The 21,481-nt window shown below is 40.1% G+C and overlaps 1 protein-coding gene across 1 annotated transcript; it reads left to right on the top strand.

Moving 5' to 3' along the window:
- The first annotated feature begins 540 nt into the window (after positions 1 to 540).
- Positions 541 to 20,460, top strand: hcrtr2 (hypocretin (orexin) receptor 2). Its single transcript, XM_023993645.2, has 7 exons — positions 541 to 917; positions 2,805 to 2,983; positions 11,899 to 12,142; positions 17,214 to 17,329; positions 17,623 to 17,843; positions 18,576 to 18,697; positions 19,075 to 20,460. The coding sequence occupies exons 1-7, from the start codon at positions 701 to 703 to the stop codon at positions 19,242 to 19,244; spliced, it is 1,269 nt and encodes a 422-aa protein (XP_023849413.1). The 5' UTR covers positions 541 to 700; the 3' UTR covers positions 19,245 to 20,460.
- Positions 20,461 to 21,481: the final 1,021 nt, after the last annotated feature.

Raw genomic sequence — 21,481 nt, 5'->3', positions numbered from 1 at the left:
TGTTTTTGTTTTAACCAACATGGAAGACCAGGCGTGTTGAATTTAAAATGTTGATCACTGAACTGATTAGCTCAGTTGGTCTGGTGTGGTGCCGAGTTGGGACATAATCCTCCATTATCTGTGGCACTTTGGGAACAGGGTGGTCTACCCCTGCACTATATTTATATTGGTTTATAAACAAATGTGATGGACATCCCTCTCCTGTCAGAGTGGTTAATTGTCCACTTCTGCTTCCTGGTGACTTTTTCTAACTTTTTCCCAAGACAAAGATCTGACTTCAACTCTGGTCTTACTTTGCTTCYATAAGGTAACGATCAGGACCCTCCACTGAGACCTTTTTCAGTTGATTGTTACACATTTGTATATCACATCTTTCTATTAAAAATAATGTTATTTGATGAAGTCATCAAATCTGGTCTCCTCAATTCCTCATGCAATCACTTGTGTTTTATGACAGGGCTTCTGATATTTGTGGAATTAACCCCCCCCTCTCTTTTTTGTCAACAAGGAATTTTCTGATTGGTTTCTTGCCTTGCATGATCCCTGCTTTGGAGAGATGGTCACGTTGACGATGCCAAAGCGATTCAGATCTGGTGCATAGCCATTCTATTAGCAGACGTTAAACCCGATAGTCTGTTGCTCGTTCCAGGCGCGCTGAATGGACACTAAAAAGACCGTAAACACTTCCAACTATTGAAGGATGTCGGGGATCACAGTGAATTCGGATTGTGGAGAATGTTCACCCCCTTCGCATGAGCCTTGCACCACGGAATTACACCCATACTCTAGCATCGATGACGACGATGAACTGCTGAAGTATATCTGGAGGGAATATTTGCATCCCAAGCAATATGAGTGGGTTCTTATTGTAGGATACATACTTGTTTTTTTTGTTTCTCTCCTTGGAAACACACTAGGTAAGTTTTGGTGAAGGTTTTGGCGCAGGTTGGATTAATTGAGCCAGTATAATTTCTAAAATGTCATCCTCATTTTAAAGTGTAMGGCATTAGATCAAGTCCTCAAAGTTATCTGGGCTTCATTGAACATGATGGTAGTTTTATAGAAGTTAGGCTACTGGTGAGTCGAATGTAGGCTATMTATTACATATATTATTATTAATATTATTATTATATTCATTTGGTGTTCACTAATTTAGTATCAGTAGACTACCTTCTAAACAAGAGGTGACTGACAATCGAATGTATTTGGGAAGCGCAAAATAAAGACATTATCCCGAGTGCGGACATGCATGGGCATCTGTCTTATTTGGATGTGCATGCGACACTCGACAGGGAAAATGATAAACCATGGGACCTGTAAAGTGATAAACCGCAATCAAAGTGCTGTAGCACTTCTCTGTAGCATTCTCTTTAAACGGTCGTTTTCCGTTTAAAGCTGTTAATAATACTTGACAAATATAGTTGAGGGCATATTAGAAATTGTCAATAAAATATTTTTGGAACATCCTTATTAGGCCTATGCTTCTAGTTCAGAATAAGATGCCTGTGGAATAAATCAAGTCTACTGCATTAACATAGTCCCTTTACAAGTAGATGATTCTCGGGCAGTATCTTATCAAGACACTTAAGATACTGCTTAAACATATCATATTTACATACAATTTAATCTAGCCCTTAATAACTGCTATTATGAAACTATATGCTCATTAAATTATTGTTAATGGTCTTAATTAAATGTCTTAATTGATTCTAAACAATGTTTTCGGTGCTGACAATACTGGCATAATTTGACAATGTTTTCAAGTAGCCTACAATCAATCTAATTTTCTCAGCGTGCAGCTTCTCTTGTTACTATGGCAGTGCTGTTCGCTTGTGTTGATCGGGCTCCCGATTGGCGCAGCGGTCTAAGGCACTGCGTCTCAGTGCAGTCCCTGGTTTGAATCCAGGCTCTATCACATGTGATTGGGAGTCACATAGGGTGGTGCACAATTGGCACAGTGTTGTCTGGGTTTGGCCGGTGTAGGCTGTCATTGTAGTTAAGAATTTGTTCTTATCTAACTTGCCTAGTTAAATACAAAATAGTGCAAGACATTTTGCTGTGGACTGAAAGGCAGTGTTCAACAGCCATCACCGAAGACGCTTTACCCAAAGTTTAGGGCACGATTTTACTCATTCTTCATGAGCTGTTTGTGAATGAGACTGGTTTATTTGCCATTTATAATACACGTGTCTGTAGTGAGGGTACGTTGTGTATATAAGGCAGGAGGAGCGTTCTGTGCTTTTTGAAGAGCAGCTTTGGAGAATGGAATGATTCACTGCAGGCTGGGGAACCTTTGAAAACGAGAAACCTGTTCAATATGTTTAACTCTCCTGAGTTTTTTTTAAACCTGTCCACATACCCTGTGGATACTGAAAGTAGGCTATGTTTACTGTGTTCATATCCCTTATTTTTACATTCCACATTATTTTGGAGTAAATAAGAAATTTGTTTATGACAGTCTTGTTACAGATGTAGGCTTATTGTAGATTAAATGAGTCACTATTATACGATGTTGTTTGACTGCCCTTTTCATAATCACCAACTGACATGTAAGTGACATAACAGGACAACAGGTTAATTTGTAATACCTTCATATTGATTATGCAATTGATAGTTGTTATTCAGGTGTTATTCAGGTGCTGCTATTCAGGTGTTATTCAGGTTCTGTTATTCAGGTGTTATTCAGGRTCTGTTATTCAGGTGTGTGCTGTGTGTTGTATTGCATTTGATTTAAACCAATTAAAGTCATTGATGTCTCCCTCTATTCCTAACAGCAGCAGTCCTTGGTTGTGTCTTGTTGTCAGTTTGTTTTGCAGTGTGGAAAAACCATCACATGCGCACAGTGACCAACTGTTTCATTGTGAATCTCTCCTTTGCTGATGTCCTGGTCACCATCACCTGTCTCCCGGCAAGTCTTGTGGTAGACATTACAGAAACATGGTTCTTTGGAAACACTCTTTGTAAAATACTGCCTTACTTACAGGTAAGAGGATGTCTCAAGGTTTTTATTTTCACATTTCCCAACTTTCACTTTATATTKAAATCAAATAATATTTCATTTGTCACATGTGCTAAATACATTTACATTTTAAAAMATGCTCTTATCCAGATGACTGCATACATTTTTGTACTGGTCCACTGCAGGAATRAAACCCACAACCCTGGCGTTGTAAGCACAATGCTCTACTAATTGAGTTACACAGAACTGCAAAAGGTGTAGACTTTACCYTGAAAAGCTTAGGTACAAGCCCTTTACCAACAACACAGAGTTAAAAAGTAAGAAAAGATMAGCAAAAAATAAATAAATAAGGAAATGGGTAACACAATATAATAACAATAACGAGACTATATACAAGGAGTACTGGTACCGAGTCATTGTGCAGGGTTACGAGGTAGTTGAGGTTATTGAGGTAATATGTAGGTAGGTAGGGGTAAAAGTGACTAGGCAATCAGGATACATTAATGAACAGAGTAGCAGCAGCGTATGTGAAGAGTGTGAATGTGTGCCAATGTGTGAGTGTGTGGCGTCAATATGCATGTGTGTGTGTGTTTTGTGTGTGTGAGCGTATGTACTGTAGGACAAAACAAATAAAAGTGTGTACTGTATGAGAGCCTCATAGACCCTTTCATCAACATGAAAGAGAGGAGGATGGCATTGGCGTTTCTCTGCAAGAAGGGTGAGTCAACATGTTTTTTCTACTTGCAGGAGCGCACACATACACACAAATCAGAACCATGGCATGGACAGAGACATCATATTTAGCTTAAGTTGATTGGACTAATATAGTATTTGGTAATCTTTTAGTTGATCGGTATTAGACTAAGCAGAGGTGATTTGATGATGTTGAAATGTTGAAGTTGTGTGTGAGTGTGAGTGTGTGTGTGTGTGTGTGTGTGTGTGTGTGTGTGTGTGTGTGTGTGTGTGTGTGTGTGTGTGTGTGTGTGTGTGTGTGTGTGTGTGTGTGTGTGTGTGTGTGTGTGTGTGTGTGTTGTGTGTGTGTGTGTGTGTGTGGTGTAGTGGAGTGTGGAGTGTGTGTGTGTTGGAGTGTCAGTGTAGTATGTGGTGTGTGTGTGTGGTGTGTTGTGTGTGTGTGTGTGGTGTGTGTGTGTGTGTGTTTGTGTGTGTGTGTGTGTGTGTGTGGTGTGTGTGGTGTGTGTGTGTTGTGTGTGTGTGTGTGTGGTGTGTGTGTGTGTGTGTGTGTGTGTGTGTGTGTGTGTGTTGGAGTGTCAGTGTAGTATGAGTGTGAGTGTGTGGGTAGAGTCAGTGGAGTGTGCATAGAGCCAGTGGAAGAATGTCAGTGCAAAGAAAATACAAATTATGAGAAAAAACGGGGTCAATGCAAATAGTCAGGGTAGCCATCTGATGAACTGCTCAGCAGTCTTCTGGTTTGGGGTAGAAGCTGTCTAGGAGCCTTTTGGTCCCAGACTTGGCGCTCCGGTACTGGTACCGCTTGCAACTTCAAGCTTGATAGTTGGTACGGAACTCCAGGGTACTGAACAGTATTCTTTGAAGGGACCCCGTGGTGATCCTTGTGCCATGGGAAAGTATTTTGCTTTCCCAGCTCAACTGCCATGGGCTTAGTCTTCAATGGATCAACATCATAATTCTCTTTTGATCCAGTGTGATGGAACATCCACTCAGCCATATGGGGCAGAATCCTATGCCAATCTGTGTGTCAGAGGATTAGCCTAAAGATTCAGACCTTACAGCCACTGTAATTACATCTTCCCTGTATGGTCTGAACGGCAGGCTGCCATGATAAGGACACCGCGGAGCCAACGTGAGATATGGCACAGAAAACGTACCTCAATCCTGAGATGGGATAAGGTGCTGTARACCTAATTATCCCATTACCAAAAATGATACAGTAAGATTGAAATACTGCTATTCTACTCTATGGGATAGGTGTCCCTACACCGGGACAGTTGAGCTATGTGATTAGCGTGACGTTTGTAAGTAACAGCAAACCTTCCAGGACACAGACATGTCTTATATGGGCAGAATGCTTAAATTCTTGTTAATCTAACTGCACTGTCCAATTTACAGTAGCTATTACAGTGAAAAAATACTATGCTGTTGTTTGAAGAGAGTGCACAACAACAACAAACGTACCACGGTAACTGATCTGATACATTCACCTCTGAAGGTAAATCATGTACTTACATTCAGTAGTCTTGCTCTGATTTGTCATCCTGAGGGTCTCAGAGATAAAATGTAGCATAGTTTTGTTTGATAAAATCCATTTTATATTCAAATGTAGGAACTGGGTTCTACAGTTTTGAACCCCTGCTGTCTCTGGCTCCACACCCACCCTGCCCGGCCATCTAGATGTGTGAAAGTTAGTGTAGAAGCTAATGATCCGTCATGTATGATATTCCTGGGAGTGTGTAAACTTAAATGTGTATTACCATATKATTTTTGTATTTTCTCTATAGTTATGTACTTTGACCAATTAGTTATGTATCAATTGACCAATTCGGCACATTTGGGCAGACTTGATACAAAATATTGTCCAGTATGGCTATGCTTCACTGGATCAATCTGAAACTTTGCACACACACTGCTGCCATCTAGTGGCCAAAATCTAAATTGCGGCTAAACTGCAATATTGTGTTATGGCCTTTCAAAGATGATGGATCAAAAACAATAATAGAAAARACATGTTTTTTTGTTTGTGTTATCTGTTACCAGATCTAATGTGTTATATTCTCCTACATTAATTTCACATTTCCAAAAACCTGAAAGTGTTTCCTTTCAAATGGTATCAAGAATATGCATATCCTTGCATCAGGTCCTGAGCTACAGGCAGTTAGATTTGGGTATGTCATTAGCTACAGGCAGTTAGATTTGAGCTTCAGGCAGTTAGATTTGGGTATGTCAGATTATTATATGATTTAATAATTTATATCAGTCTGCTAATACAGGACTAGTTAAGGCCCAGTGCACTACTTTTGTGAATACATTTTTGTAATTTAAAAAATATATATTATTATTTTGTTTTGTATAGATTTTTCAGGGGTACTGCAGCACCCTCAGCACCCCTACTTTCCATGGCTATGAAAGCAACCCATTGGATTCCACAACACTTATGTTAACTACTCACCCCAATGCATTTTCAAGGAATCCAATTGGCTGCTATAGCATTAGCTAGCCCAGCATGCAGTTTAATAAAAAAACTAGCAGTTTTCCAATCTTCTCAATTCACCATTCATAATTTCAGGAGAATTAGGAGCACATTGACATATTCCATCARTGGACTGAGGTATGTTTTCCCAGCCATACACTGCACTGGGCTCTGACTGTCCACATTCTGGCATAGCACCGTTCCGATTACAGAGAAGAAATTAATGAATGTTGGATTCTGGCTAGTCCAAGGATATGAGGATATTGTCTAAAATGTTAGCCTTTTTTAAAAGTTTTATGAAAAGCTCTAAAGTCTAAACAAAATGACCTTTCTTCAGTCTCAGTTTATTTTCATGTTAAATGGGGGCATACTTTATCAATCAAACATACTTTATCAATCAAACATCTGATTGCCTAACCGTTGAGAAAATAACATTGAAATGATCTAAAGACAGCCTCTCATCCATTTGTGACTCATATTATTTTGCATTCATGCTGGGGACAAATATAGTGGATAGTGCCCTTACATTTTTGCAATGCTGCCTGTTGACAAATATAATAAGTGGTCAGGAGATTGAGAAAGGGTTTATCAGGGTAGCTGATCTTTGGATTTATTTAACACTGGACTGCATCCAAAACCCACAGACAAACGCCGGGAGTCCTATCAGTAAGGTCCTGGACTGAATTACTGTCTTATCATTCATGTCTGCCTGAAAGACCGTGTTGAGAGGACTACAATTACCAACAGAGGAGAGGCAGCTGGTGGTCTARCTCACCCCATCAAGAGATCAATTAAAACCATTTATAAAACCTTTACCTGATGAGCTGAAGAAGCAGAATATTAAACTGGTTTTCTCCCCTGGCCTACTTGCAGTGTGTCAAAAGTGCTTTCCCAAGGAAGGTCATCTGTAAATGCTGCACAAACTTCGTTGACATTTCATTAGTTACTCCAATATTTACTACAACACTGTGTGTACATCGTGCCTCTTCTAATGGCTGTGTGAAGCATGTCTGAGGTAAATTGGAATAGCTGTAACAGCTGTAGGGCKAATTTGATGTGTCCATTGGCTATAGGATGTTAATGAGAGAGCTGAAAATATCCCCCATCGTCAATCAGATGGCCTCAATTGTAATTCTCACAGCTCCTCTACTGTCTACAGGCTCTAATTGATATTTGAGTAATGGCTGCAGATATGAAAAGAACATAACACTCTAAGATCAAAGTGTGTCAGCTGTTTTAAACCATAAAAAGTAGTCTAATGTCAAAAACAGTCSCGRGTAGCTCATTTGGTAGAGCATAGTGCTCGCAGTGCCAGGGTTGTGGGTTTGATTCACACAGASGACCAGTATGAAAGAAGGATTAAGCTGTATGCACTTACTACTTCTGTAAGTCGCTCTGGATAAGCTAGTCTGAAATGTAAAAGGCCCAGGCTGTCTGTTTTGCAGATCCAGCTATATGACACAATCTAAAACGACTGTAAAAAATACACAAGCCCCATATCGTTTCCAGATTTGTGATGTCTTTCTTTTTATTAATATGAAGTTGCCAAATTATCTCTTGAAAGTGTTATGGTTAATATAATCATAAATCCCACCACTCTAAACCGACAGAGGAAACAAGGATAACAGAAAATGGCTGGTAGATTCATATCACTGTGATGAGTAAAAATCAACATTTTGGGCTGTGAGGGTCATGGAATTTCGGATGACGGTTATTCGTCAGCCGAATGACCYGAGTCACGTCATAACRGTTTGAATAGCAAAAAATAACAACCAAAACACATAATTTTTTAAAGATGCACATTTTCTCCTCTCCTCCGCTCCTGTCTGCATGTGCTGCCATAGAAATAGAATGAATATAACGGGCGTCCCCATTCAAGTCAAGGATCGCATAATGGGTGGACTGTTGGCCGTTGGGTTGGTCTTAATTTAAGGTTAGGGATAGGCATAAGGTTAACAGTGAGACGGTTAGGTTAACAGGTTAACAGTTAGACGGTTAGGTTAACAGGTTAACAGGTTAACAGGAGACGGTTAGGTTTTGTGTGGCTGGCTCAGTTGGTAGAGCATTGCGCTTCCATACTCAGGGTTGTAGGTTTAATTCCCATGGGGGAGCAGTACAAAAATGTATGCACTCACTACTGMAGGTTGCTCTGGATAAGTGCATCTGCTYAAATGCAACATACATTTTAAGAAGATAAATTGAAGAAATAGGCAGGGTTTATGACTTTGTGGCTGTGATAACTAGTGACGACCGCTGTGATTTGTTGGTTCAACTCAACTGACATTACAAACAAATTAATTTGATTGCATGAGCCACATCAGTTAACATCATTTGAATGAACATTCTAAATTACCATGGAAATTATTGCATCAATACCGTAGAAACAAACTCAACCGCACGAATGCCCGGTCGTCACGTCTAAAGTTAGCTGTTCGCTCCACAAAAACAAAATGGTTGTGACGGTTATTTTATTTTCATTGTGAATAAGAATTTGTTCTTACCTGACTTGCCTAGTAAAATAAAATAAAAATGCTGAGAATGTTGAGTATAGACCTGTTGAATATAGACTAGGGCCCCCATACTTTGATAGTATTTCGCCATATCAACAGTAATGCCGTTTTTTTTTGTGTGTCTATTGTGTAAACTCAGATTCATCATCAAATCAAATCAAATGTATTCATATAGCCCTTCGTACATCAGCTGATATCTCAAAGTGCTGTACAGAAACCCAGCCTAAAACCCCAAACAGCAAGCAATGCAGGTGTTGAAGCACGGTGGCTAGGAAAAACTCCCTAGAAAGGCCAAAACCTAGGAAGAAACCTAGAGAGGAACCAGGCTATGAGGGGTGGCCAGTCCTCTTCTGCCTGTGCCGGGTGGAGATTATAACAGAACATGGCCAAGATGTTCAAATGTTCATAAATGACCAGCATGGTCAAATAATAATAATCACAGTAGTTGTCGAGGTGCAGCAAGTCAGACACCATCAGGAGTAAAATGGTCTCTAGAGAGTTTAAAACAGCAGGTCTGGGACAGGTAGCACGTCCGTGAACAGGTCAGGGTTCCATAGCCGCAGGCAGAACAGTTGAAACTGGAGCAGCAGCACGGCCAGGTGGACTGGGGACAGCAAGGAATCATCATGCCAGGTCGTCCTGAGGCATGGTCCTAGGGCTCAGGTCCTCCGAGAGAGAGAAAGGAAGAAGAGAAAGAAAGAGAGAATTAGAGAGAGCATACTTAAATTCACACAGGACACCGGATAAGACAGGAGAAGTACTCCAGATATAACAAACTGACCCTAGGCCCCCGACACATAAACTACTGCAGCATAAATACTGGAGGCTGAGACAGGAGGGGTCAGGAGACACTGTGGCCCATCCGATGATACCCCCAGACAGGGCCAAACAGGAAGGATATACCCCCACCACTTGCCAAAGCACAGCCCCACACCACTAAAGGATATCTTCAACCACCAACTTACCATCCTGAGACAAAGGCGAGATAGCCCACAAAGATCTCCGCCACGGCACAACCCAAGGGGGGGCGCCAACCCAGACAGGAAGATCACGTCAGTGACTCAACCTCACTCAAGTGACGCACCCCTCCTAGGGACGGCAATGAAAGGCACCAGTAAGCCAGTGACTCAGCCCCTGTAATAGGGTTGAGAGGTAAGAGAATCCCAGTGGAGGAGGGGAACCGGCCAGGCAGAGACAGCAAGGGCGGTTCGTTGCTCCAGAGCCTTTCCGTTCACCTTCACACTCCTGGGCCAGACTACACTCAATCATATGACCACTGAAGAGATGAGTCTTCAATAAAGACTTAAAAGTTGAGACCGAGTCTGTGTCTCTCACATGGGTAGGCAGACCATTCCATAAAAATGGAGATCATAGGAGAAAGCCCCTGCCTCCAGCTGTTTGCTTAGAAATTCCTAGCCTGCGTCTTGTGACCGTAGCGTACGTGTAGGTATGTACGGCAGGACCAACTCGGAAAGATAGGTGGAGCAAGCCCATGTAGGAGCAAGCCCATGGTCCCGTGTGCTCAGTTGGTAGAGCATGGCGCTTGCAACGCCAGGAGTTGTGGGTTCATTCCCCAGGGGGACCAGGATTGAAAATGTATGAACTTTCCAATTTGTTAAGTCGCTCTGGATAAGAGCGTCAGCTAAATGACTTAAATGTAAATGTAACGCTTTGTTAGTTTAACAGTAAAACCTTGAATCAGCCCTTGTCCTTAACAAGAAGCCAGTGTAGGGAGGCTAGCACTGGAGTAATAATGATCAAATTGTTTGGTTCTAGTCAGGATTCTAGCAGCCGTATTTAGCACTAACTGAAGTTTAATTTAGTGCTTTATTCCGAGTAGCCGGAAAGTAGAGCATTGCAGTAGTCTAACCTAGAAGTAAACAAAAGCATGGATACATTTTTCTGCATCATTTTTGGACAGAAAATTTCTGATTTTTGCAATGTTACGTAGATGGAAAAAAGCTGTCCTTGAAACAGTCTTGATATGTTCGTCAAAAGAGAGATCAGGGTCCAGAGTAACGCCGAGGTCCTCCACAGTTTTATTTGAGACGACTTTACAACCATCAAGATGAATTGTCAGATTCAACAGAAGATCTCTTTGTTTCTTGGGACCTAGAACAAGCATCTCTGTTTTGTCCGAGTTTAAAAGTAGAACGTTTTCAGCCATCCACTTCCTTATGTCTGAAACACAGGCTTCTAGCGAGGGCAATTTTGGGGCTTCACCATGTTTCATTGAAAAGTACAGCTGTGTGTCATCCGCATAGCAGTGAAAGTTAACATTATGTTTTCGAATGACATCCCCAAGAGGTAAAATATATAGTGAAAACAATAGTCGTCGTAAAACGGAACCTTGAGGAACACCGAAATGTACAGTTGATTTGTCAGAGGACAAACCAATCACAGAGACAAACTGATATCTTTCCGACAGATAAGATCTAAACCAGGCCAGAACTTGTCCGTGTAGACCAATTTGGGTTTCCAATCTCTCCAAAAGAATGTGGTGATCGATGGTATCAAAGGCAGCACTAAGGTCTAGTAGCACGATACATATAAATGTTTATATTGTAATCATCCTTTGGTTATGGTAGTTAGTCAGACTTCATCATATATACTATACATATATATATAATATATAATTATAATACCTGACAGTCAATTATCTCTGCGCTTCTAACAAAAGCTAAGAGTACTTAGCACCTCTGAACAGAGTGCRGGCCATCATTTTCAAACCAAGTGCAAGTCGATTCTACATTCTACAGAATCGTGCGAAAATGTCAGCAGTCAGATGTCCACCCGTGGGTGGTCCRTAAAAAAATACTGCGCCGAACGAATGGCAGATCAACATTCGGTGCGGTGTGTGTGGTCTCTAAGGGTTGCCTTACCATTCTGCTTCACATCATACCAATTCTAATTAGTCCATATAAATAGTTGATGCCTTGGGGGAGGTTGGGTGTAATCGTCCTGGGGGAAAATGGTTGCCCCTGTCAACATCTAGATCAGCCAATTTTCCCTGTCCATCAATGTTTTTCTGCTGGCAGTGACAGAATATTCATATTGAGAAGTCTTTTAAATGAGAAAATAGATAAAAAAGAACAGTCATTTTCTTCTTCTCTTCTTCACAATAATGAAGAGAAAGTATTATTTTGTTTGCCCAAGGGAAATCCCAGATTTTCTCTCAGCAGGTATATATTAAGTGTAGTACTTTTTGTACTGCTTCACTTTGTGCTTCAATTAACTGGACATCCTCTTTTTCAATCTCCCAGACAATCTCCGTATCTGTGTCAGTCTTGACTCTGAGCTGCATTGCTCTCGACCGCTGGTACGCAATCTGCCACCCGCTGATGTTCAAAAGCACGGCCAGGCGCGCCCGCAAGAGTATCCTCCTCATCTGGGGGGTTTCCTGTGTCATCATGATCCCCCAGGCCATCGTGATGGAGTGCAGCAGCCTGCTCCCTGAGCTCACCAACAAAACCAGCCTTTTCACTGTGTGTGAAGAGCGCTGGGGAGGTAGGCGGGCATCCACAAAATCCCTCCTCTCAATGCCATAGGAACTCGCCAAGGCACTGTAACCCCAGACCAGACCAATTTCTAATACTCTAACTCTGCTGGATTAAGCTTGATTGAGAATGCCTGAAACAATTGAGTACTCCACTGGAGTAGTCCCAAAAGTATTAAGCCTGCCCATTTAGCATTCCAGGCAGCCTCTAGTAAACAGTCACTGTTTGAACCAAGGTCTGGACCAAAGGCGACAGGCATATTTCAGTTCTTGTGACTAAACCTCCCGGAGCTGTTGTCAGATGGGGAATAATTAAGCAATAAGTTCAGAGAGGGTGTGGTATATGGACAATATACCACGGCTAAGGGCTGTTCTTTCGTATGACGGAACGCAGAGTGCCTGGATACAGCCCTTAGCCATACACCACAAACACCCGAGGTGCCTTATTGCTATTATAAACTGGTTATCAATGTAATTAGAACAATGATAATATTTTTTTTGTCATACCCGTGATATACCACGGCTTTCAGCCAATCAGCATTCAGGGCTCGAACCACCCGGTTTATAATTTGTGTTACACTACACCAGCTACACAAATGTGCTCGTTCTTTTCTGATGGAATCAATATTTCATAGGAGCATTAGAAAAAAACATCTGTAATGTTATATACTGTAGTGTCTGCTGTGTTGACATCACTCTTAAAGGAAAATTCCACCGAAAGACTATCTATTYGTATTTGTTTCATTAATCCAATGTTCATATAGTCTCAAAATGTTTTTCATGTCAGCAATCAAGTTTTCAAGATATATAACTTTCAAAATACAGAAAAGTGCAGCATCATATGATGCAAAATGCATCATACCAGCTGTATTTCTGAATTTTGAAAGTTATATACTGTATCTTGAAAACTTGATTGCTGACATGAAAAACATTTTGGGACTAAATCAATAATGGACTAATGAAACAAATACCTAAAGATTGTGGGGTTTTCCTTGAAGGGATTCTGAAGCTGTGTGAGACCAGTATCCAAATGTCATTAATCCGCTGCTGTATAGTATTCTAATCATATACTAAGTGTGGGGATAACTAGGGAATAACTAAGTAGAATTCAAAAGGTACTCACACTCAAACCATGCAGAAAAAAACATGCAGGAGGCAGAGATAAAATGCTATTGGTGTTTAATTACATACTTGACATGAACACAAAAAGGTGCAGATCTAAGATGCAAACAGAAAGCATAGGTTTCAGCTTCATACTGTACCGTCATCTACTGTCAGCATGTAATTACATAGCAACAATATGTTTTCTATTTGGGCCTCTTGCAAGTTCTTTCTACATGGTTGAGTGTTCTATCCCAGCCTCCTACATGTTTTCTACATGGGCGGGTACCTTTTGAATTCTACTCAATGAGTTATACAAATGTAACATTCATGTTGACACAATATTGAAAACAAGTCACTGTCTTCCTTTGATAGGAAAAAACGACTATCTAACCAGACTGTATGTTTAAGGCAGTGGTGGATGGTAGCACWTTAAATGGGGAGGACAGGCTCATAGTAATGGCTGGAATGGAATAAATGWAAAAATATCYAACACATCAAAGACCTGGTTTTCCATTCCATTCATTATTATGAGCTGTCCTCCCATCACCAGCCTCCCATTTATCTGTTCTACTGAATGATTCAGGGTCAGACAGTTGAAAAATACTTGGAATGCATTGAGGGATGACTTTGCAGGTTATCCGATAAAAGAGGCTTGGATGCCTCTTGATTGCTACAGACAAATACTCTTTCACAGAAAACCATACAACTATTGGCAGCACAATTGTTTAGATAGAAAATAAATGAATGTGTCAAGGCTATCGATTAAATGAGCGAGATGAAAGTTCTCCATCTCTCAAATTCGTTTTTGGGTGGAAAACCTTTGCAGGAATGTGTCCTCATGCAAACTCTCAACTTTAAAGGTTGACATCTACAGACGTAGGATCTTAATTTGCTGTAGGATCTTAATTTGATGCATGACATTTAAAACTTGTAAGTGTATTTGAAGTGTAAAATGTCCATGCATTATGTAAGGGATAATCAGCGAGCGGCATATGCATTCTATGGAAAATAATGGACGACGTGGAAGGCATTTTTTCCAGAGAACGCATAGAGCCCCGGTTGATTGTCCCTTTTACAGTATACCATGGCTATAATTTAACACATTTGCCACTAGAAATGTTTTCATTTGCCTTGGTAACCAAACAAATAGACTTGCTAGTTTAGCTAATCAAACCATCAGTCCTAGCTTGCTGTTATGAAAATGATATTCACCGATGTCAATAATGTTTTCAATTCGACTTTTGCTTTCAAAAGCAGGTCAAACATAAAACATGTAAGAAGGAACTATTGCCATTAAATTCAACCATGCGGATATTCCGTGCTTTACAGGGAAATAATGTATGCTCTAGAATGCCCTTCAAGCCAATCAGAAACGAGTATTCAACAATGCCATTGTATAAAATCCATATAATAMTTTACATTTCCTGTGGCTGCAGGATTATTTTCGTGCTGTASCAAACTGGCTCAAATTAAGATCCTACATGGCAAAAGTATTAGTGGATTCGGCTATTTCAGCCACATCCATTGATGAAAGGTGTATAAAATCGAGCACGCAGCCATGCAATCTCCATAGACACACATWGGCAGTAGAATGGCCTTACTGAAGAGCTCAATGACTTTCAACGTGGCACAGTCATAGGATGTCACCTTTCCAACGAGTCAGTTTGTCAAATTTCTCCCCTGCTAGAGCTGCCCTGGTCAACTGAAGGGTTGTTATTGTGAAGTGAAAACATCTAGGAGCAACAACAGCTCAGCCGCGAAGTGGTAGGCCACACAAGCTKACAGAATGGGACTGCCGAATGCTGAACCGCGTAGCATGTAAAAATCGTCTGTGAAACACTCACTACCGAGTTCCAAACTGCCTCTGGAAGCAACGTCAGCACAATAACTGTTCATCAGGAGCTTCATGAAATGGGTTTCCATGGCTGAGCAGCCACACACAAGCCTAAGATCACCATGCGCAATGCCAAGCGTCGGCTGGAGTGGTGTAAAGCTCACCGCCATTGGACTCTGGAGCAGTGGAAACGCGTTCTCTGAAGTGATTAATCATGCTTCACCATCTGGCAGTCTGATGGAGGAATCTGGGTTTGGCGGATACCAGGAGAAAACTACCTGCCCGAATGCATAGTGCCAACTGTAATGTTTGGTGGAGGAGGAATAATGGTTTGGGGTAGGCCCCTTAGTTCCAGTGAAGGGAAATGTTAACGCTACAGCATACAATGACATTCTAGACAATTCTGTACTTCCAACTTTGTGGCAACAGTTTGGGGAAGGCACTTTCTTTTTTCAGCATGATAATACCCCCATGCACAAAGCAAGGGCTGAATGGAAGCAAGTCCCCGCAGCAATGATCCAGCATCTAGTGGAAAGTCTTCCCAGAAGAGTGGAGGCTGTTATATCTAAAAGGGGGGACCAACTCCGTYTTACCGCCCATGATATTGAAATGAGATGTTCAACGAGCAGGTGTCCACATGTAGTATATGTACAGTACCTGCATCTCAGACTTATGCCACGTTCGCATGCTATTCAGAACTCGGAAATGTTAGACTTTCTAACTTGTTGAACACATCACGTATATAACTACAACCCGTTAGCAAGTCGGACATTTCTAKGTTTTTTTAGTTCTGACTAGCACGTGAACGTGGTATTACTCATGACTCACATCTCTGAAATGCAAAAGTTATCATTTAAGTTGTATGGGGACAGTTACATTGCCAGGATGCAATTTTTGCTCAGCAGTTTGTCTAAAGCAGTGATGTCAAACTCTTTCCATGTAGGGCAGAGTGCATTAGTAAATTGGTATGCCCGCTCCCACCTATCTGTTTCATGTCTTAGGTTATCCGCAAAAGTTAACATGGATAGAATGCAAGAATTTAGTAATATTTGCAATATTCTAATAATTCTCATGTGCCAGTGTATCGCCCAACCGTGCCATGGTGAAACTTGCAGTCCTGTAAACCTGAAATAATTGGATCTTGGAACTTGCATCCAGCCAACCAGAAAAGCAAAGTTAAGCAATTCATTCATTATTGATAGACAGCACAAGTCTTGTCCTGCAAAAAAAACATAATTTTTATAGTTGAAAAAATTGATTTAGCAAGCACTAGGCATTTAGAGTTAGGCTAAATGTGGAGTGGAGCTTTATAGTAAGGGAAATGGCATCACATGCCCAACGTACCTTCAAAAATATTTGGCAATCATTATTTATTTGAAAAATACCGTTTCCATAATCGTTTGTCACAATAAAGAAAGCTTGACAAAAGAAAAATCCGCCTCTGTTGAATAGATATAAATGTAGTAGATGTTTAGAACATTTCTCCTATAACTGCCTTTTACATTACACATGTCGCAATGTTTAGTTTGTTGAATGAACTTGGGTCAATGGAAACTTGCCGACTTATTCAATTGTTATTTCTTAAAGTGTAGAATGTTTCTGTGATAGGAACCATATTCAGCACAATCTGATGATTCCCTTTAAAAAAATGTCTCTTTTTGATGGAGAGTTCTGTCTTGCCACTCAATTTAAATTCCTGCACAGTAACTACAAGCTCATGCATGTTACTGATAAATATGTATATAAATGTAGACATGTTTGTTTCCCCTTTGGATTTGACAAATTACCACCACAATTCCTACAGTACCCTTATGATAAAGTACATAATCTCACATGTGATCAAGTGAAGTATTCCAAAAACACATGTTTTCATGTGATCTCTGATCTTATGTGAAGTTAATGTGATAACATGTYAAAACATGTAAAGCAACTTGTGATAACATGGAACTACACATGTGAAAACCTGTGAAACAATGTGAAGGGTTACAAAAACATTTTTTCACATGAAGTAACATGTAACATTTCATGTGAAATCATGTGATTTTCCACATGTGAAATCATGTGGTTTTTCTGTAAGGGTAGCACCTCTAATTTACATCTATGTCACAATCATTTAGTTAAGTCACATTTCATTCTCTCAACAGCTGATGTCTACCCCAAGGTGTATCACACCTGCTTCTTCATCGTCACATACTTCGCTCCCCTCTGTCTGATGGTTCTGGCATACATCCAGATATGTCATAAACTGTGGTGTCAACAGGTATCTATGTACATTTATGTTTGTGAACGATAACAGACAACATTTGCACTGTTTCTTAGCAATCTGMCTCTTTGTTGATTCTCCACATTTATTTCTAGATCATGCAGTCACCAATTTATCAGTGTCCATTATCCTTGCAATTATTTGACAATGCACTCTCAGATTATGCACTCCACTGTTCAGATCCTTTCCATTGAGCTTTTTGAATGTTTTGAGTTTTAATGAGCTTGTCAAGCAAACGCTGTTCAAAGACCACAGTGTGATCGGCTGTGGGTTGTGGGTTCTGTTAACAGATTCCTGGGACGTCATCTGTGCTACAGAGGAAGCGGACGTCCCTCCAGGGTTCCACTTATCCTCCAGGACCTGGAGAGTCAGCCAGGGTCCGGACCAGCACAGTGTCCGCTGAGATCAAACAGGTCCGGGCCCGCAGGAAGACAGCCCGCATGCTGATGGTGGTCCTCTTTGTCTTTGCCCTCTGCTACCTGCCCATCAGCGTACTCAACATCATGAAAAGGTAGCAGCCTCTTTGGCTGCTCTGTCTCTCTGTCTTCAGGATCAATAGCCATTACACTCTAGGATTCAACATAGAGATGTTTCAATGAGTCAGAAGTTTCGATTTGGAAATGAGTCATTTGACTCAAATAACGGTTGTCATTCACAGTAGTCCCTGGTAAACATTGTGTTTACAGAAAAATGTGATCACATACTGAGAATTTAGTAATCTGTAAGCATTAATTTAGCATACCTAGATCACACATGTTCTGATCTATATCAATGCGATAAGCAAACATATTTGTGATGTCTGTCTCTCAGGGTGCATATCGTTGCTGTCTGATGAAAKCCTATTTTCTCCAAAACAGAAGCTTTTCAGGAATTTGAAAGAATGACCGTAATTTCCCATTAATATACAATGATGAAACTTCAGAAGCTATGTTGAATATATTTTCTTGGTCCTAGAGTCATGAAATGTTCAGGGCACATTGAGGGTAGTTACTGCTTTCAATAAATGTAAAATAATTATGAAAATTGGCAAAACATTTAGTTACGAGGTTTTCATCAGACAGCGACAATATATCACTTGCTATTTATTCATAGAATGAGGTAAAATAGAAATTAGGCTAAACTATCTCTTTAATACCCCCCACCCCTGCAAACACCTGTCAATAAGCTATAGCTCCATTTACAGCTTCAACACACTTGGTGTCATTACTGATGAGGTCTCACTGATGTTACCTTGTCATTGCAGAGTGTTTGGGACGTTTAAGTACACAAACAGCAGAGAGACTGTATACGCCTGGTTCACGTTCTCACATTGGCTGATATATGCCAACAGTGCTGCAAATCCAATCATCTATAACTTTTTAAGTGGTGAGTTTGTCTCAAAATACTTTGTTCATGATTTTATTGCCCCATCTGCTGGACAGTATAGTATATCACAACACACTTAGAGTGGAGCTTTGGAAGAGGGATTTGATGTGCCGGGGTAACTTGTTCAATCAATTTTAATGGTAAAGAAACGTAATACTTAAGTGGTAGAATTTCAACAGAATACCACTTTCATATGAGGTTTGATTAGTGGTGAAGAGTGTTGGGCCAGTAACCGAAAGGTTGGTGGTTCAAAAAACTAGATCTGTCTATGTGCCCTCGAGCAAGGCCCTTAACCCGAATTGCTCCTGTAAGTATAACAGCGTCTGCTAAATTACTAAAATGTTATGTGTTTAACAAAGTTTAGCTTTTTTCCACAGGGAAGTTTCGAGCGGAATTCAAAGCAGCATTTTCCTGTCGCTCTTTTGGCCYATGTCAGAACCAAACAGAGGGCATACGGACAAGAATAAACACTGACAGCCGTAAATCCTTGTCCACTCAAGTCAACAACATGGACAATGTCTCACGGATATCTGACCATGTGGTTTAATCCTATACTGGGGCATGCTGGGAGATCTTATAATTGCACCATGCCACCCAGGACACACTGGCATTCACTGTCTCCATGATACAAAGATCACAAATAGAACACATTGTAACGTCAAGCTTTTAATAACAGACATCTTGAATGAGACCACATACTCTGAATGGACTGAAAGCACTCAATATCTACCAACCTGTGTGAAAGCAAATCCCTCCCCTGCTGGAACTTCTACCCAGGGGAAGAGAAGTGATTTGAATGAGTCGTGTCTGTTACAGATGGATAACCGTTCTATTGGCTCCAGTCTTTGATTCTCATCCCACCAGAGGCAGGAAGTAGCACCCCATGGTGTTGTACACCTCACCAGAAAGAACAGACTGAAGGATGAATCACAATACAAAGATTAAACCCTATCAACGTTTATTATCAAAGCTTCTTAAATCTGAAGATGGATTACAAAATAACAATTTACTCGTTATTAATTAGCCACAATAGTGTACTACATGTGTATTTGTGGTGATGTTTACTTATGTCTTATGATGACTACTTATCATAATAATAATAATACTTTTTATTATTATTGTTATTATTAATATTTGTATTATTGTTGTTGTTGATGCTGTTGTTTATTATATTTTATTGTTATTGTTATTACCTTCCTATTCTATGTGTAATATCTGGTTATATGTTTACAGATATGGTATTGTACATTGACAATCCAGCCAAAGTTCGAAAATACATCTACAGTGGTTTTCATGACAAGGTGGAAGGTTAAATTCTCACAACCTTCTCACGACCATCTGTTTCTATTCTTCCTGACTAGTTATTATGGACATGGTTTTGTGATTTCACAACTGTGTTACAGCTCTCATAATATGTAAATTAGGTAATGGAGACTTTTTTTCATAAAGACGGCTTTGTTTCTAATTCACTGCTGGATCAATCAACAAGCAATCAGAATTAAATAACCCTACAAGACATTGAATTCTGATATTTTTTAAAAACGTCTAATTTGATGTGAACCCTTGAAAAGCAGTTTCTACAATCGCTTTTGTTTGTTTTGATTTCTTCTCAGGTGTTTGTTGTGATGATTTCTTATTGGTGTTTTTTATTATTTCATGTACTTTTTAAAAAGTATGTTAAGCAGTTTCCCCTAAAAATGTATCTGTTCATGTAAGTGATTGTTGTTTTTGATCTGTTTGAAGGTAAACATTTTAAACATTTATCATTGTTTGCTGTGCTTCTTGTAAAACAACATATTATGTATCAACATTGATCTTGTATTCATCAGACCTGGGTTCAAATACTATTTAGGGTATTTCAGTTACTTCATTAACACCAGTCATTAACCAGTCATTAACACGAGCCCGTTTTCCACAATTAAGGTGCCACCAACCTCCTGTGGTTAAGTATGAACTTTACCATGATTGACTAACCAGGTTGTATAGGCTATTATTTAAATGGATGAATATACCCACCTCTTACTGACCATCACTGTCCTTAACCACTGATCATAACATTGATGAAAGCAACCTGGAGACAATGCTATGTGTTTTGTTATACAACTCATTTATTAGTGGTGTATGTATTCCACCCTGTCCTAAACATCTTTCATTGACTGTCAGTCACCATGAGTTTGACAACTTTTAACACATTTCATTAGAATGAATTTGCATTACTCCCTGAAGATTCAAGATAAAAGTMACCAAGTTATTTTATTTGATAACCCAGTGCTGCATGCATAACAAGGGCATAAAATGTTTACTTTATGAGCATGAAGTATGATGTGTGCAATCAGCCGCACCTCAAACTTGCATTCACTTATCTGTTTAACTAATCGTAGTCTCAGAGGTGTAAGTACTTAGCCTAGATCCCACCTGCAAGTCTGGTTACCTTTCAACTGACGTCATAGCGATTGATACGCACCGGGGCAATCGCAGCTGCAAAGATCGGAGCTGTCCACTTGAAGAGGTACCAACCGAAAGGGAAGGTGTTACCATGCAGCGAACGACAGGTGTGAAAACCGCGACGGTAATTGGTGAGTATATAAAGTCTACCGGTAATTTGGTGTATATTTAGCTTCTTTTTATCGAGCCTCAAGCATGTGAATAAAGGACACGCTTTCCTTTACTATTACTTCTGTGATACCTGACCTATAAAGATAGAATGTAGCTCCCCAATGTAGAGTAAGTAGCAAAAGTGGTCAAGTTAAATAGAGTTATGATAATATCCATATGTTTAGTATT

Source organism: Salvelinus sp. IW2-2015, linkage group LG8, assembly GCF_002910315.2.
Source record: "Salvelinus sp. IW2-2015 linkage group LG8, ASM291031v2, whole genome shotgun sequence".
Lineage (NCBI taxonomy): Eukaryota > Metazoa > Chordata > Actinopteri > Salmoniformes > Salmonidae > Salvelinus > Salvelinus sp. IW2-2015.
The sequence above is the reverse complement of the archived record's forward strand: the minus strand, read 5'-3'. Positions and strand labels throughout refer to the sequence as shown.